The sequence below is a fragment of the Ailuropoda melanoleuca genome, chromosome 15 (assembly GCF_002007445.2).
Source record: "Ailuropoda melanoleuca isolate Jingjing chromosome 15, ASM200744v2, whole genome shotgun sequence".
NCBI lineage: Eukaryota > Metazoa > Chordata > Mammalia > Carnivora > Ursidae > Ailuropoda > Ailuropoda melanoleuca.
The window spans coordinates 68,955,847-68,975,541 of record NC_048232.1 but is presented as its reverse complement, the minus strand read 5'-3'; the positions used below and the strand labels follow the sequence as shown (position 1 = coordinate 68,975,541).

Below are 19,695 nucleotides of genomic sequence, written 5' to 3'. Positions count from 1 at the left end.
TATTTGAGCAAATTATAGCTGAGAACTTCCCTAATCTGGGGAAAGAAACAGGCATTAAAGTCCAAAGGACACAGAGAACCCCCATCAAAATCAATAAAAATAAGTCAACACCTTGATATATAATAGTGAATCTTGCAAATTTCAGACACAAAGAGAAAATCCTGAAAGCAATTCAGGACAAGGGTCCTTAACCTACAAGAATGGAAATGTAAGGCTAGCAGCAAGCCTATCCACAGAGACCTGGCAGGCCAGAAAGGACTGGCATGATAAATTCAAAGTGCTAAATGACAAAAATATGCAACCAAAAATACTTTACTGTCATTCAGAATAGAAGGAGAGATAAAGAGCTTCCAGGACAAACAGAAATTAAAAATTTGTGCCCATGGATTGGAAGAACAGATATTGTGAAAATGTTTATGCTGCCCAAAGCAATCTACTTTCAAAGCAATCCCTATTAAAATACCATAGACATTTTTCACAGAGCTGGAACAAACAATCCTAAAATTTGTTTGAAACCAGAAAAGACCCCAAATTGCCAGTGGGTTGTTGAAAAAGAAAACCAAAGCTGGGGGCGTCACAATGCCTGATTTCAAGCTATATTAAAAAGCTGTGATCATTAAGACAGCATGGTATTGGCACAAAAGCAGACACATAGAATAGTGGAACAGAATAGAGACCTCAGAAATGGACCCTCAACTCTATGGTCAACTAATCTTCAACAAATCAGGAAAGAATATCCAATGGAAAAAAGACCATCTCTTCAACAAATGGTGTTGGGAAAATTGGACATGCAGAAGAATGAACCTGGACTACTTTCTTACACCATACACAAAAATAGAGTCAAAATGGATGAAAGACCTAAATGTGAGACAGGAATCCATCGAAGTCCTAGAAAACAACATAGGCAGCAACCTCTTTGACCTAGGCCACAGCAACTTCTTGTTAGACACGTCTTCAAAAGCAATGGAAACAAAACCAAAAATGAACTATTGGGACTTCATCAAGATAAAATCTTTTGCACAGCAAACAGTTAACAAAACTAAAAGGCAACCTAAGAATGGGAGAAGATATTTGCTAATGTCTTATCAGATAAAGGGCTAGTAATCAAAATCTATAAAGAACTTACCAAACCAATACCCAAAAACAATCCAGTTAAGAAATGGGCAGAAGACATGAACAGACATTTCTCCAAAGAAGACATATAAATGGTCAACAGACACATGAAAAAATGCTCCACATCACTTGGCATCAGGGAGATACAATACAAAACTGCAATGAGATACCACATGACACCAATCAGAATGGCTAAAACTAACAAGTCAGGAAACAACAGATGTTGGGGAGGATGAGGAAAGGAGAACCCTCTTACGCTGTTGGTAGGAATGCAAGTTGGTACAGCCACTCTGGAAATCAGTATGGAGGTACCTCAAAAAGTTAAAAATAGAGCTACCGTACAACCCAGCAATTGCACTACTAGGTATTTACCCAAGGATACAAATATAGTGATCTGAAGGGGCACCTGTACCCCAATGTTTATTGCAGCAATGTCTACAATAGCCAAATATGGAAAGATCCCAGATGTCCATCGATAGATGAATGGATAAAGAAGAGATGGTATATAGGGGCACCTGGGTGGCTCAGCCATTAAGCGTCTGCCTTCAGCTCAGTTCATGATCCCAGGGTCCTGGGATCGAGCCTTGCATCGGGCTCCCTGCTTGGTGGGAAGCCTGCTTCTCCCTCTCCCACTCCTCTTGCTTGTGTTCCCTCTCTCGCTGTCTCTTTCTGTCAAATAAATAAAATCTTTAAAAAAAAAGAAAAGATGGTATAATGGAATATTACTCAGCCATCAAAAAATGAAATCTTACTATTTGCAATGATGTGGATGGAAATAGAGAATATTATGCCAGGTGAAATAAGTCAATCAGAGAAAGATAATTATCATATGATTTCTCTCATATGTTGAATTTAAGGAACAAAACAGGATCATAGGGGAAGGGAGGGAAAAATAAAATAAGATGAAATCAGAGAGATAGACAAACCATAAGGGACTCTTAACAATAGGAAACAAACTTAAGGATGCTGGAGGGGAGGCGGGTGGGGGAACGGGGTAACTGGGTGATGGACATTAAGGAGGGCACTTGATGTAATGAACACTGGGTGTTATATGCAGCTGAGGAATCACTAAACTCTACCTCTGAAACTAATAATACACTATATGTTAATTAATGAATTTAGATAAAATAAAATAAAAACAAAATAAAATGAATTACTGAACCACAAAAGAATGCAATCAATTTCTGCATGTTAATTTTTTATTCTGCAACTTTACTGAATTGATTTATTCATTCAAATAGTGTTTTGGTGTAGTCTTTAGTGTTTTCTATATATAGTATCATGTAATCTGCAAATAGTGAAGGTTTTGCTTCCTTACCAATTTGGATGGCTTTTATTTCTTTTTCCTGCCTAATTACTGTGGCTAGGATTTCTAATACTATGTTGAATAATAGTCGTGCTTGTCTTATTCCTGATCTTAGAGGAAAAGCTCTTACCTTTCATCATTGAAGTGGGTTTATTTATGGACTCTGTCCTATTCCATTGATCTCTGTGTCTATTTTTTTGTGCCAGTACCATACTGTTTTGATTTATATATAGCTTTGTAGTTTATCTTGCAATTCCTGACAACACTATTTTAAAGAGATTTTTAAAAATTTATTTATTTGAGAAAGAAAGAGAGAGAGAGAATGAGCATACAAGCAGGGGGCAGGGGCAGAAGGAGAGAGAGAAGCAGACTGAGCTGGGAGGCTGACCCAGGGCTTGAGTCCAGGACCCTGACACATGACCTGAGCTGAAGGCAGATGCTTAGCCAACTGAGACACCCAGTGCCCCAGCACTATTTTAATACTGAAAATTGGAATGAAAATTTTTTTATTTGAATGGAAGATAGAAAATTGAAAAGATTAAATATTTTTGAAAACTAAAGCAGAGGAGGAACTCTGTATGATAGCTTTAAAATATTATTTATAAACTAGAGTCTTGATATATTATTTGCAAATGTGTGATACATGGGTGTGTATTTTTGTGTGTAGGTGTATAAAATGGGTGATTTAAATTTTTTCTGTGTTTGTTCATGCATGTGTGTGTGAGTGTGTTGTCTAAATCTGCTTCCGCTACCTATACAGGAAATTAAATTTATTCAAATTAAATAGAAAATGTAAAACCCAGACTGTTTCTGTAAGTGTTGTACCATTTTTTCTAAGCCTTTTCTTTCACTTTTTAGCTTTAAAATCCTTAAAACAGGTTTGATCTCTATTGCCTCATCAAACTTAATGCCATCAAACATACTAGGCCTTATGACTAGGATTCTGTCTATTTTTATAGTGACATCCCGAGTCTTTCTCCTCTACTCTTCTGTATACACCTACACCCCCAGCCCAATTCTAGATTCATTTTAAATTCTCCAAAGCACCAGTTTCTTTCCAAATATATATCAATGTTTCTCCTCCAAACTTTGTACTCCATTTCTCACTCCTTGGTCTGGCTACCTTTTATTCATCCTTCAGGAGTCCACTTTATTTTTTTTTAAGATTTTATGTGTTTATTTGAGGGGGGGAAGAGAGAGAGAGAGAGGGAGAGCACAGAGGGAAAGTGAGAAGGAGAAGCAGACTCTCTGCTAAGCAGAGAGCCCTATGTGGGGCTTGATCCCTCAACCTTGAAATCATGACCTGAGCTGAAGGCAGATGCTTAACTGACTGAGCCACCCAGGCACCCCTGGATTTCACTTTAGATATCACTTCCTCAAGGAGGCCTTCTCTGATGTCTCCAAACTATGAATACAATGTCCACTGTTATCTCCCCATTCCTCCCCAAGAGAAGTACTCCACAATTTTTGTAGAAAGAATGAGTAAAGAAGTTGTCATAAAAAAGTTTTTGAACTTAAGGATATTTTTTTATATTCAATGCAAAGCTTAAAGAAGTGGATAAATGCAAAGACTATAAATGTGACAATATCTCTTAAAGTTTCCTTTAAATAGTTTAAAATGTAATTTTTTTTTAAAGATTTTATTTATTTGACAGAGATAGAGACAGCCAGCGAGAGAGGGAACACAAGCAGGGGGAGTGGGAGAGGAAGAAGCAGGCTTAGCAGAGGAGCCTGATGTGGGGCTCGATCCCAGAACCCCGGGATCACGCCCTGAGCCGAAGGCAGACGCTTAACCTCTGTGCCACCCAGGTGCCCCTAAAATGTAATTTAACACCCGTGCCTGTACTCTCTTCTATCACTATGATTCTTTTTCCTGAATTAATCTCTCCCAGGTACTGGACTGTTTCCCATGATACTTTACAAGGTTTTAAGAACGAGCAACTTCTCCAAATGCCACCCTAAAAACTATAAGCAGTTTATTGTTATTCCTCTTTTCATCTGACACTGAATTTGAAGTTTTTATTTCTTTAAAAATTGTAATTTTTATCCATTTGATGTATTTTTTTTTGCCCTCTGCCTTAATTTATTTTGGAATATATTTATGTGTTGTGTGTGTATATATCTATTACTAGGATAACTAATGACTTCAATTTCCCCACTTAATTTGCTTCCCATTATTTTAAAACTCTTCTGACAAGAGAGGTCCATCAGAATCAAGCAATAGTTATCAAGTTCAGAAGAAAATTATTTGTGAAAATCTAATTTTAAGTAGAGAAGTGGTCTAAGAAAACTTTGTCTAATGAATAGCTTGCAACTAAAAATATGCAGTATGATATGATGGAAAGGATAATAATACTCAGAAATGCATAAAGAAAAAAACCACCCCTCAGTTATAATCATTAACAATTAGACTTGTTCCATACACATATATTAATTAAAAAAAATACAGTGTGCATATTGCTTTGTAACTTTTTTCTCACCTAAAGAATATATTCTCAGACTTTTCTCATGATATGAAATATTCTCATATGATATAATTTTTAACACCTGCTTATGTGTCCATGATGGATTAATTCATTAAAATGTTTTAATCTTAGGAAGGAAATATTCTTGTCTTTGTTTATTTTCTTTGCCAGATATAGTAGTCTATAGTGTACAGTACCAATGATAGATAACTTTCTAAATCCCTTTCCTTCTTTCGGAAGCCTTGGATAAAATTGTGAAAGATGGGAAATTTTCACTAAATTGAGAAATAAAAATGGGGAGAGACTCCATTGCAGCTAAGGATCTCTCTTTCTCTGGTGTTTTTTCTGAGGTTCGTGGTTCAGGATCACACGGTTCTGAAGCCAAATTTATTGCCATATTAGAAAATAGCTTAAAAAGTTGTCTTTGAGGAAAATGTCAGCCCTAGAATCTGAGGCAAAAGAGAAGATATTATTAAAGTCACATCACAGGAAACAATGTGGTCTTTAGTATAGCCCAGAATGTCCAATAAAGGGTTCCACTGACACCTGTTCTACCACCTTCTTGATGTTACCATATTTGACAACTTCCTCCAGGTCAGATCCATTACAAACATGTTGACTTTGGGGACTTGGAAGGCCATGCCAGTGGGTTTATTCAGGAATAGCAGAGACTTGAAATTTGGGGCATGCAAACTACAGAAAAACTATTAGCAAGTCTGGAGAACAAATGAGAGGAATGCTTTTCTTATAGAGGAAAGGGACAGTTCAGAGTGGCTCTTATAAGTAAAAAGTCTATTGGAGTAAACTGAGGGTTCTAAGTATAGTGGCTTTTCATTGGCTGAATTGTGACTCTCTCATTGGCTAGGCCATTACTAGGGAAAGAGAAAACCTTTCTTCCTCCTGCTGAGATAGTAAAGTAGTATCAACTTGCAAGGTCTCTCTCTTCCTGTTGTTTCAGTAATTGAGGAAGAGTGGTAAGGTTGAGAATTCCCTCTGTTGGCCTCCCATCTCCATTTTAAATGAGGTTTCCCTTTGTTAATTTTCACTATACATATAACAAAATAAGTGAATAAAATACAATAGTAAATAGTGAGAGAGTAACAAGCCATTTTCATTTATTTTCAGATGAAATAGAAAAAATACCTATAGAGAGAAATTTTAAAAATCAATACATAATCTTAATTTACCATTGTAAATTCATAGTTCTCAGTCTCAGTTGGGCCCTTCACACTACTCAGCAGACCTAAATGTCTCCAGGCAAATTGCAGGCAAACCTTCAAGACACTTTTGAGTTCTACTCTTTCAGATGCCCAATTTTCCTCCTAGATGGCATCACCCTCACTTCATAGAGAAATTGGAAGTCATCAATGAGGTATTACTTCAACATTTGCCAAAAACTTTGTAAAACCTTCCTGAACCCACCATATCTTATTAAAACAGAGGTATCCCTATATCTCTCTGAAACCAAAGTTCACACATGTTTTCAAAATTATACCCCTTGTCTCCCCAGGAAACTTGCATTCTCAATTCCTTTTGGTTTCTGACTGTCTAACATCTGTCTTTTTATTACCTCTTCTCCATCAGCTGGAATCAATGCCATCAAAAAATGTCTCCTTTAGCCCTGGAGTTATACCAATTTTCTTCCATTTTACAAACTTCTGCTAAGAGGTACCCTCATTTACTCTGTGCCCTCCCCCCGCTTTTTTTGTCTTCCGAACAGACCAACCACCTTCTCATTTCTTATATGTGCTGTCTCTATTTTTTCCTGTTTCAGGATCATGGCATATTTATGATGTTCCCTCTGACTTGGACACTTCATTTCAACCCCATTTATCCTACTTTTACTTAGCTGATTTCTGTACCTCCTTCAGGTAGCAGTTGAAATATCACTTCTTTTAAGTTTTCTTATACCCCAAGTTAGGTTAGATTCCCTCATTTTATGTCTTGCTAGCACCCTTTGCTTCATCATAGTATTTTTCACTTCTCCACTCCATGTCTGTCTTCTTCACAAGAATATGAAGTCCATGGGGGAAGGAACTGTGTCTGTCTTCTAGTGATTATTGATTAGTATTCTTTAACTTGGTAAGTGGAGATGACAAAACCAAGCATGAGCAACCCTACCAGAGAAATGATTTTCTGCTAATTCTTCTCTGTTTGGTAAGCCAGTACACCAGGGAACAATGTTTTGTTTGGGTTCAAAATGTATCTAATGACTTGCTTCTTTCTCCAAAACTGCTATCTGGTGCCAGCTATTCCAACCCTTAACAACTTCCTAATTCTCTGCTTTGATAAAGTCATCACAGAGGCTCCTGGACTTCCAAATGCTGTGCTTTCTAAAATTGTTTATCCACAATGGAGAAATAAAGATTATTTGGAGTTCACCTTCTCCTCTTTCTCCCCAGCACTACGGTTCATCATTGCCTTGAGACCTCATACCTCCAAATCAGAGATGGATAGATGTTTAGAGAGGTTTTACCAAGGTCTCTGTCCCTTATTTCCCATCAGAGACTCCCCTGATAGCGCTCTGCTGAAGGCAGTCATTAAAGTTTTCAGGGCAGCTGTTTTAAATACTGGTGAAATAAATCCTTTTTTGCTGTATGTTCTTCCAAACCCGCTGATACCCCCTTGCCCTTCAACTCTCACCTCTGCAAATTATAATGTATTAGTGGGATCCTGTCACTGTCCTCTGCATTTAATTTGGTGATTCTGCCAGTTATTTGGAGAGCTGTGTTGTGACTTAACTCATCAATGCATTCTTTTGGTTAGGTTCTACTATCTTGCAGTAGAGGAAGAGAACAAATACTTATCAGTTATTTACTCTGACGTAGGCATTATCCTAGAGCTTCATTTACATTATCTCAATCCAGATAATAATTCTATAGAGCAGGTTATATTATCCTCATTTATAGATGCAAATACTGAACTGTAAATACTGGCACTAGGATTTGAATCCAGTTCTGTCTTGTTCCAAATCCCATTCTGACTCATAAACACATGTCAACAAATTTTACTGTGCTATATTCATACAATTGAATACTACCCAGCATGAAAAGGAGCAAGCTATTGATACACAAAACAGCTTGGATGAATCTCTAGAGAACTATGCTGAGAAGAGCCAATTTCAAAAGATTATATTCTGTATGATTCTACTTATCATATATCTGTTTATCTATATATAAATTTTGACATGACAAATTACAGAAATAAGAGAACAGATTAGTGGTTGACAAGAGTTAAGGAAGAAGTGGGGACAGGAGAGAAGTAGGTGTAGCTATAAAAGGGCAATGAGGCAATGAGAAGGATACCTGTGGGATGGAACTGTTGTTTCTTGGCTGTATCAACATCAATATCCTGGTTGTGATGTAAGATATTATATTATTGGAGAAAACTGTGAAAAGAGCACATGAGATTTCTCTGTACTATTTTTATAGCTGCATAGGAATCAATTATTTCCAAACAAAAAATGTAATTAAAAATATTAAGTTGTAAAAAAAAAAAAAGAGGTGATGTGCACCTTTATTTGTAAAAATTTCTGTCTTTCACCCACACAGTGATATGAGCTTCCTATTTTGGCTGCTCAGAACATATCTTCTATAATCCTCTGTATAATTACTTCCTGCTTCTCTTAAACTGAAACAAATCATTTAATTTTTTTTAGAAGAACCTAAATGTGGGAAATAAAGCTGGTCTTGTTTTTAATTCTACACACATTTGCATTTGACTTCAACATCTTTGAAATATTAATGCATAAATATTTGAAATGCCTAATTTAAAAAACACTGTTTTCTAAGATAGTCATGAGTATTTTAATGCTGGGAGAAGTGTCTGTAAGAACAAACTTCATAGTTTAGAAGTCAAAGGCTCTCCAGTTCTTCAATATCTATGTTGAGTCCAGAACTACTTAACACTTTTATCAAATAAAACTATATGTAGTCTTTCCAGTTCACATTTGAATAACTTATATGAAGAAACTATTTCATATGGAGAAATATAGATTTTCCATTTTAAGAGCTTTATACTCATTCCTATATATGCTAACTACTAGGAATATACTAAGAGTTTTATAATTTTGTGTCTTTTAATAGAAAATGAATATATGTTAATCCTTCAGCAAATATCTCCATATAAAAATGATACAAATTGAAGTGATAAAAACAGAAAATATAAAGATTTTTTAAAATTTCTGCCTCTCTTTTAATTAAACACCTAGTGACTGTAAGAGTTTAATATATAGCAGAATTAGATTCTATTCCTATTTTCCACTCACCTGAATTTTCTTCAATACTCTTTAAAATGATGATCGTTTAAAAAAAATCAATGCTGCCAATGGACTGAGAATAGGAAAATGCTCACTGATGTAAAGATGAGAAACTCAAGAGCTATTAGGCTCTTGGCTTCACCTGTAAATTTATGCTTCTTTTTGCTTTATCTGTAGTGTAATGCCCTAGGGGAAAGTGCAATCAATTTGAAATTTCATAGATTGTGTTTTAATTTCAGCTCTCCCACTTATGTGTGAGATTTCTTTAAATCTCAAGTACATCGTAAAATGGAAAGAGTAATAACTACTTTTAATACCAACATTATAGGCTTAAATGGGATAACAAATCCCAAGTTCCTAGAAGAGGGTCTACTCCTCTTAAGCACCTGATGTTTACTCACACCCACTTCAACTTCCTTGTAGTGGTCATACTTTTTTTTTCTGTATATGTTTGGCCATAACTGTACAGTAAAAGGATGGTATTTTGCTTACTCAAAGATAGGAGCTTTACATCTTTAGAATAAGTCTTAATCACATTAACTATCATATTCATGAAAAAAAGTTGTTCCTCATTTAAAAGTTTTTTTCTTTTCATTGAAAAGAAAAAAATAGAAGTTGTTCTCAATTTGTATGATATCTGTAATAAAAAGTTTAATAATTTCTACCCCTACTGAATTGTCATCTGGACTCCCTCAGATCCTTTATACTGTTTTAAAAGTGATCAAGGCACAGAAGTATGAGAATTCTAACTCAAGAAGGTGAACTGATCCCAACTTTTTACATTCTTTCCCTCTGTACATACAATTAAAATTGTAAAATAAATATAAAAATAAGTATAAATCCATAGCAGTGATGGACAGTGAATGGTACTATGAGAAACATTTGGAAACTTCTGAAAGACAAAGACAAATGGCATTGGATTTAGACATTAGAGATTAATTTAGCGATTAGTCAGGGCAACTAATCAGCATCTCATACTTGGAGAAATTGACTTTGTTTTCCTACAAGATGGTAATAACTCTCTCAGTAAGAGGAAGAGTCTGCTGAAGCTCCTACTGTGAGAACTGGAGCAGGAGAAAGAAATGGGGCAGTGTCCTAGGTAATAAAAAATGGTTGACCAAGAACACCAGACATTTGAGGAAAATGAACAATTAAAAAAAGAGGAACCAAAATCAATGAACAAAGTAAACGACCTTTGAGAAAACAGAATTAATGACAGACGAACATTGTAATCAATATTTTTAGATTTGAGAGGTTATTGAACTCATAACATTAAGAACAGATTATTGTTAAAATGGAATACTTGGAAAACAAGAAAAGTTATTGAAAATTAAAAATACGATCATTACACCTGAAGTCATGATAAAATGACTAAAAGTTTGTGCCTTATCTTATTTGTTCACTTATACATCTTCAGAGCCTAGAACAGCGCTGACACATGGCTGATGCTCAGTAGTATTTTTTTTAACAAATTAATGAAAGTGCTTTAGAATATCAAATTGTAGAATACTCCCAGAATATAAAACAAGGAGGATCAAAGAGATCCAGTGTTTGTTAACTAGGAATTAAGTATGGCATTAGCATAGGAATAGACAAGTAGATCAACAGGAACATAGTTCGGTCCAAAAATGTAAATCCAGTTTATATTTGGAAATTTAGTGTATGATAAAGGTGACTTTTCAGATTTGTGAGGGAATGATGGTATTGGGTAGTAGGCTATTATTTTGGGGGAAAAATGCTTAGAACTAAATTTTTTCACCATATACACAAAATATTCCAGGTGGATTAAAGTTCTAAAAGAAAATACTACTGATCTAGCTTCCCATTTTTATCACACACCTCATCTTCACTTTAAAAACTATTTAAGAAGGCATCTGATTTTATTACCACTGGCTTGACAAGACTTTGCTTCATATTGATATAATTTATCAATGGGCTAGTGTCTGGAAAGTCTGTCATTTCCACATATTTCTACTGATGTCACTAGCTAATTTTCTGACATTCAGCTGTCTTTGGGAACTCACTTTGAAGGCTGCTTTTGCTTGCAGATTTAATATCACCCTGACTTTTGCTAGTACTACTTTTTCTTTGTACTGACACCAGAGCATCCCTCTAGTCCTATTTGACATTTTACTAGGAGGTTGATGAGGTCCCTTCATAATTAAGTTAATACAAATGATTTAAAATCCACTTAAACCTAAGTAACTGGATTTTTAAAATGTCCAGTAGTTTAAATAACTTGATAATAATAGAAGAAGAAACATAAAAGTGGATATTTGAAACTTAGATTCCAGTCAAGAGAGTATTTGGAAGTAAATGTACATGTTACCTAAATCTCATCCCAGTCAGGAATTATGTGTTCTCATTTTATTCATATGTGAATCATATCTAACTGGTTTGCAGAAATGCCATGAAATTTTTTGAGTTGTATCAGAATATGTTATATTTCATTTACATCATAACAGAACATAAAGATAATTCATAGAATAATAGGTTCTGATTGATTAAGAGAAACCACAATAGGTGTAGGAAATACATGCCATCCTATACATTATACCAGTAAATTTACATATTAGTCCCTTTTAGGGACTAAGATGGCACTGGCTTCATGAATGTGAGAACCAGGGCAGTCTCATTAGTTCCCACACAAAGAAGGACCCCATGCTTTGGGTTTAATGCATGAGAACAGCCATAGATAATAAATAAATGAATGGACATAGCTGTGTCCCAATAAAACTTTATCTTCAGAAACAAGAGGCAGCTCAGATTTGGGCCACTGATATGACCACAGGCCATAGTTTGCGAATCCCTTTCTTAAAGCATGACTAACATATAATGATTCTCATTCTTCATCATCTCAGATACTGAGAGGTTTGGACAATAACTCCCCCATCAACGTTCCTGTCTAATAATAAAGAGTTCTGAAGAAGCAAATAAGAATGAGGTTAGATGATCACTGATCCATGGTTTCCTCTGTTTGGAATTTCTATTAGCCTGTCTCCCTTTCTCCAGTTATTTTATTTGAAGCCATGTTTCAGTGAGATCATAGCACCCTGCTGAAAGGGAAATATCACATAGATTTGCATAACCATGTATTTGTTAAGCAGTCTATACTGAATCCCAGTAGCATATGAGCATACATCTTGTATGCTTCTGGTATAGAAATGCATACATTTCTGTTCTTTACCAAAACAAACAAACAAAAAAACTTATCTTCTGACATCTACCCAAGCAGAAATCTCTGAGTCACCTTAAACTCCTTCCTTAAAATCAACCTTCACATCCAATCAGATGCCAAGACCTAAAGAGCTAACAGTATTGACATCTCCTAAAAACATCTGCTATCTCCAACTCTGTTGCCACTGCTTACCTCAGGACCTCACTGTGTCTTGGTTAGTGCTCTTTAACATCTTCCTAATTGGTCTCCCTTCCTTTAATCCAGCCTTGACCAATTCATTCTCTAAACTGCTAAAATTAGTTTATTAAAATGCACATCAAACCATAAAATCCTCTTGCTTGGAAATCATTCTGGGATTCCTTAAAATATTCAGGTTAAAGACAAACTCCTTAACATGGCATTAGAATCTTTTATGAGTTGGACCCTGCAACTTGTAATATCTCATGGGTTGAAACCACCACTCCCTCACATTCTCTGCATTACGGCCATTATGAACTATTTGCAGTTTTTACTTTTCTTCTCCCCATCCTCTTTTGTCTGCTTACCATCTCTGCTTCACTGACATTCAACTCAACCATCAATCATCTGCTTGTGGAAGACTTTCTTGATTCCCTCCCTAAAGTAGAGGCTCACCTTTTATATTTTGTGCCTCCACTTATCATAGCCCTTATGACTGTATAATACTGCACTAATGTGTAATCCTTGGATTGCTTGTTTCTTCCTCATGCACCACCCCTTCTTCCACTTTAAGTCTATAGTAACCTAGAGAACAAGGACAATGTCTTTATTAGTCTTATTCCTATCACACTGCTTACCAAGGTATCTGCAATTTAGTATACACTAAGCAAATATTTTTAGAACGAATCAATACAACATAAAAATAGCCTGTTTGCTTTCATGATTGCATAACAAATTGTGATTTCAATATAATTAGAGCTTTGGGTAGTTAAGTTCAGAAACACGTGTTTAAAAAACAGAAATAGGGGCACCTGGGTGGCTCAGTTGATTAAATGTCTGCCTTCGCTTGGGTCATGATCCCAGGGTCCTGGGATCGAACCCAGCATCAGGCTCCCTGCTCAGTGGGGAGTCTGCTTCTCCCTCTCTCTCTGCCCCTCTCCCCATTCATGCTCTAGTTCTCTCTCTCTTTCTCTCCTCTCTCTCTCAAATAAATAAATAAATAAATAAAATCTTTAAAAAAAAGAAACAGAAGTAAATTAGGGTTACAGAAGGAGGAGGAGTGAGGGGATGAGGTAACCGGATGATGGGTATTAAGGAGGGTATGTATTGTGATGAGCACTGGGTGTTATATGCAACTAATGAATCATTGAGCACTAAATCAAAAACTAATGATGTACTGTATGTTGGCTAACTGAACATAATAAACAAATTAAATTAAAAATTAAAAAAGTAAAATTAAACACCAAAAATGTATCTTCAAGATTAAACTCTAAGCACAAAGAAATTACTTTAGGTCTAGTGAATTTTTTCTAATTTCCATTTATTTATAACTTTTTCTTTACCTTCACATACAATTTACTAAAAGAATTGTTCATAAAAAAAAAAGAAAGAAACAGAAGTAAAGGAATCATATGTATCAGTTGCCTTGATCTTTATAAAGTTTATGAGAAGAAATATTACACAAATTTGGTCCATTGCTTATATATGAAATAAAACTAAATCATAACAATAAAATAAAACAAAATGAAGATGATGGACATACCTGTATTTCCATTGGAGCTAGTGTCATATTTCATGCCTTTTAATTACTGTTATATCATCTACTAGAAAGAACATAAATGTGAAATTGAGACTCATTAGCCCCAAGGACAGACATTTGATGAGAAATTAAGCCTGACATTGCATCCCAATCTTCCATACTTCAAAATCAACTGAGTCCTACGTGGGTACTAAGTTGAATTCTATGTCATAATAATAAATGACTTGATTATATAGTAATGCTTCTAAACCTCTTTCATAAAAATACTGTAATAGTGAAATAATAAAGCATAGTGTGATAATTTGCATCCTTTATATAAAAAAATAAAATAGAGACATTTTCATTATTGTTGTATATTTTAAATTATAGACTAAATGGTATCTACATTAAAAAAAAACATGATGAGCTGGAAGAGAGAGGGTAACCTGAATATTTTGCAGGAAAATAATCTATGGAATACAGTGGTTAAATTAACAAGTATTTGAGGGCAGTGAAAATGTTAGTAAGCCAAAAGTTTATCGTACTTTGAGGATAGTAAAGTATGGTAAAATTATTGTAAAGAAATTGCAGTCACTCTCTTGTTAATTGTTATAGGAAATTGTTAATATTTCAGTAATATGAGTAAAAATTAGAAGTAAGAAAACTTGGATTGATTCTTGGAAAATGCAGACAATTCTGAGAGCCAAAAAGACTGCAGTTTTAAAGGACAGTGTTAGAAGCTCTGCTAGACAGGAAGATAAGTGTATATAATTAAAACTGTGGGGGGGAAAACCCCATAAAACTTCTATAGGGAACAATCCATTACTGGTGAAGGGTATAGATTATATCTGCTATTGCTCCATGATTTTAACTTTTATGTTTAAATTGACTTTTCTTGCTCTTTGGAGATTAATTAAAATCCTTAAAAAGGAAATCAAAGTTCACAACAAATACCATGTAGATTCTTAAGTCCTGGGAAATGTTCTATATAACTTTACTTAATTCTGATTATCAAATTCCAGCATATGATACTTGGGGACAATATCTAATGCTATCAATATCTTGGACTATATAGAGAACAAAAAACAGAACTGCCTTAATTATGCTTCAATATTGTAAGAGCTCTTTTATTATTAGATTCTATATCCTCAGGGTCTAGCAAATGCCATATGCTTAATAAATGTTAGTTAAATGAAAGGTGACTTAGAATTGCAACTTTCCAAATTGATTATTAAGATAAATTCTGTGTACTGTATTTGTACAGTCTTTTCAGGAAATCTAACAAAAAGTCTAAGTTATTTTATCCAGTATGCTAAAATATTTTTTCAATAAATAATTTTTCATTGTTTAATTCATCAAGGGATTATTTAGTGTCTCACTGTAAAGCACAATATATTTTAAGTATAAAAACCAGATAGATTAACTGATAAAATCATCACTTGTATTAAATCAGTTGGGAGATTGGGCTGAAGATGAACATGATCATATTAATACTCTCATCACGCTCATTTATTTTAGCCTAAACAACGAACATCTATTGTGTCTTCTCTGGATTTTCATCGAATGAATCACAACCAAGAATATTTCGAAATCAACACATCTGCAGGGTGTGCAAGCTTTACTTCCAGCCCCCCTGTTAGTCCACCCACCTCTTCTGTGGGAACCACAGAAGTCAAGAACGAGGAAACTGGCCATACAGGTAAAGCAGTGCACTTTATGCAGTTATATTTTTGAACTTTTAAACCTAAAGCCTTAACGAGATAGAGGGATTAAGAGGAGTCTTCATATAAATTGTACTGTTGTTTGTTCACCTATGTGTATAGCAATGTAGGACATTATAATTTTTGCCAGCATCTTTTTGAACACATTAATGGCCTTTCAGGTATTAGGTATTAAAGATGATGATTCAATGCTATTATGGTAGTGAAATAACCAGAGACCTGGGAATGCTCTTCTTCCACTGCTGTCTACCCCTCTCCACACAGTGGTATCAACTCATCAGTATACAACTTTATTAATAGCTGCTTTGAGGCTACAGAACCTGTATCAACCTGCTAAGAGTGAGTTGGACGGTATGGCCTAAGTGGGCTTTAATCTACTCAAACCAGGGGTGCCTGGGTGGCTCAGTCATTAAGCATCTGCTTTTGGCTCAGGGTGTGATCCTGGAGTCCTGGGATTGAGTCCTGCATCGGGCTCCTCTGCTGGGAGCCTGCTTCTTCCTCTCCTACTCCCCCTGCTTGTGTTCCCTTTCTCAGTGGCTGTCTCTATCTTTGTCAAATAAATAAATAAAATCTTTAAAAAAAATCTACTCAAACCAAGGTGAACTTGGAGAGGAGAGGTGTGAGGAAATAGTACTGGTGTAAGGGAAAGATTAAGGAAAGTAACCACACCCACTAATAACACACACCTGGTTCCACCCAATCAGATTTGCAATATTTCCTTTCTTTGGGGGCAAGAAGTTAATAACTGGTAAGGCCTAAGGACAGAAATATGAGTAGTGGGACCTAAAGAATCTCTTCCCTTTCTATTAAAGTAAGTGAACTATTCTACCACTTTCCTTTAAAAAGATATCATTTTAAAATCCACTAGATATGATTAATATGACTTTTAGAATCAGAAAGTATCATTTATGAGTATTCCATGTAACCTTTGTTCAAAATGAGTGTGTGTATGACTAAACAAATGTATGCACATTAAGTCCTTTACTCTGACTGTGCTTTTGAGAACACTGATACTAATGTTCCAAAAATACAGCAAGAAAATTATTTTCCCCTAGGAAAACTAAGATTTTAAAAATAATGATTAATGGAAGTGATGACATTGATAAATTCTATGGAAGCTATTATCTAACCTTTTCGTGGCAACCAGAGTGATGTTTTTAAAATGCAAATCAAAGCATGTCATTATTATGCTTAAAATAATCAGTGGATCCTCACAACTTTGAATAAAATCCAACTCCTCACTATGGCCAGTGAAGCTCAGGATAACCTAGCTCTGACCAGCTCTTTTTTTTTTTTTTAAAGATTTTTATTTATTTATTTGAGAGGGAGAGTAAGCACAAGCAGGGGGCACAGCAGGCAGAAAGAGAGGGAGAAGCAGGCTCCCTGTTGAGCAGGGAGCCCAATCTGGGACTCGATCCTGGGATCCTAAGATCCCATGACCTGAGCCAAAGGCAGATGCTTAACTGACTGAGCCACCCAGGCATCCCTCTGGTCAGCTCTTTAACCTAAACTTGAACAAACTCATCCTGGCCCACACTGGCCTTCTTTTCTAGGCATTCTAGTCCTGGGGCTCTTATACTTTGGTTTCTGCTGCTTGGAATCTGAGGGTCTTCAAATTTTTAAGTGGCTGAGTGTCATTTGGGTTTTGATGCAAATACACTTTCTCATAGAGGCCTGCCCAGAACACCTTATCTTGAGTAAGGCCTTCAATATGATGACAATTATAATAATAAAGATGCAAAAAGAACAATCATAAATATTACTAACCAATACGTTTTAAGCAAAAACTTTAACACTTTACATCATAGACTGTTTTAGGCATTTTATGTATACCATTGATTTAAATCTCATAACTGATATATGAAGATGTTATTGCAAGTATTATCTATTATTTGTAGACAAGGAAACGCAGAAAGAGAATAAACCACGTTTCAACATTGCTCTTGTCACTTCTGTCAAATTATCCTGTTTTCCTTTTTCCATATCCTTATTTATTACGTAAAATTACACTGTTCACTTGTTTCTTTGTTTATTATCTTCTCTCCTCTTTCTACAACTGTAGGGTAGAATGGCTGGATCCCTGACACTTTGTAGGCACTGAAGTCAGGCTACCTAAGTTTGTTTACTAACTATGGGACTAACCTTCTTACAAGCTAGCTGAGACTTAACCTGTTTATGCTATTGTTTTCTTAGCTATAGAATTAAACTAACAATTAATTAATTACATTAACTTACCCTATAGAGTGGTAATGCATGTAAAGTAATTAGCACTGTGTCTGGAACATAGTGCTCAATAAATGTTTGTAACTGTTAGTAGTAGTCATTATGATATTCATGAAGCCTAGCACTAGTTCACTGAGTATGACCATTTATTGTATGTCTGCCATACATTAGATTTAGTAGGACAGGAAGGATGGGATATGATTTGTGAATAAAAATGGTGTATGAACCCCAGAAAAGTTCTGCATATATAATTATTACTCAATTAATACTTATTTGAATGAGTAGTTCCATTTAAAATTTAGAATTCTAAAATTTTAAGTTCTAAAATGGGAGGAATGACAAATACTCTGATACTTGCTTTAGGAAAATCTCAGCATTATTTTAGTTAGTACACTAAGTGACTTTTTGGGTGATTAATTTTTGAATTTTTTCAACTGTCCTTTGTAGGTAGGTAGAAATTTTATTTATTTATATAAAAATTAAAAGTAAAAGAAAGGATGGGTCTAGTCCCAAATCTCTGACCACTAGATGGAGAGGATAAAAACACACACATTTTACTGCTGTCTGTACTTTAGTGGTACCATCCAAAATGTGTGAAGAAATTGTAGTTTGCCACACATCCCAAAATTGGTATTTTCAGATCTGACCTTTGAACAAAACCAAAATCTAACCTTTTAACGATTAAAATGGTTTCAAATAGCATGTTACTATGGTTTCCTAATGTAATATGTCACCTCCATGTTACATCAAAAATTTTAGAATAGATTGATATTTACTAATAGTGTGGAAGGACAATGCTGATTTGTTTTATATTAAAAACTAAAACTTTTAATTTATAAACAAGACTTTTAAGGTAGGCATTTATCAACTTGAAAAGTAGCATTCATTATCTTATACATAGACGATTTATTATACTTTGTATTTAAAAACTTGAGCATATGGGACTCCTGGGTGACTCAGTCACTTAAGCGACTGACTCTTAATTTTGACTCAGGTCATGATCTCAGGGTCATGAGATTGAGCCTTGCGTAGGGCTTTGTGCTGGGCATGGAGCCTGCTTAAGATTCTCTCTCTCTCTCTCCCTCTCCCTCTGTCCTCCCCCCACCTCTCTAAAGATAACAAATAAATAAATAAATAAATAATGAAAACCTGCACATACAGACACTACCACATGGTTTACATTGAAAGAGCATGAATTCCAGAGTTAGTTCTGTCACTGATTTGCTGTATATTTTTCATCAAATCACTTATCTTCTCTGATTTCCAATTTGTTCCTCTGAAAAAGGGAAATAATATCTACTCTTTGAGTACTTGTAGTAATAAAGGAGCTTATTTATATGAATATATTTTGTAGACTAGGTAAACTAATTCTTCTTTAATATTATCATCATTATTGTTTAATATTATTATTTTTCTTATTTACTGTTATTATTTAAAATCTACAGTAATCTTAAGGTGGAATTAGCCTAGATATGTATATTGTTCTGGACTTATAGGTAGCTGACCTTTTCTTAAATTAAAAATATAATCTAAATTATTAGATAAATCTACAGTTAATTTTATAAATGATTACATGCACAAAAGAATCTTGACAAAATGTTATTTATATGAACAAAGACTAATATACTCTAAAAAATGAATTATATGCTATAAAACACTTTGAATAAGTGACCCAATGAATTTATTATAACAGAGACATTTCAAAAGTAGCCTGAATATAAAGCTTCCTACTTAT

General features: G+C 34.9%; 1 protein-coding gene across 11 annotated transcripts in view; it reads left to right on the top strand.

The window, feature by feature from the left end:
* The window catches only part of ANKS1B (ankyrin repeat and sterile alpha motif domain containing 1B), a 1,024,648-nt gene that overhangs the window by 422,257 nt on the left and 582,696 nt on the right, over positions 1-19,695 (top strand). For all 11 annotated transcript variants that reach the window (XM_034644189.1, XM_034644186.1, XM_034644187.1 and 8 more), the window contains exon 12: positions 15,535-15,715. In XM_034644189.1, the coding sequence (XP_034500080.1) occupies positions 15,535-15,715 (181 nt within the window). The remainder of the gene's footprint in view (positions 1-15,534; positions 15,716-19,695) is intronic.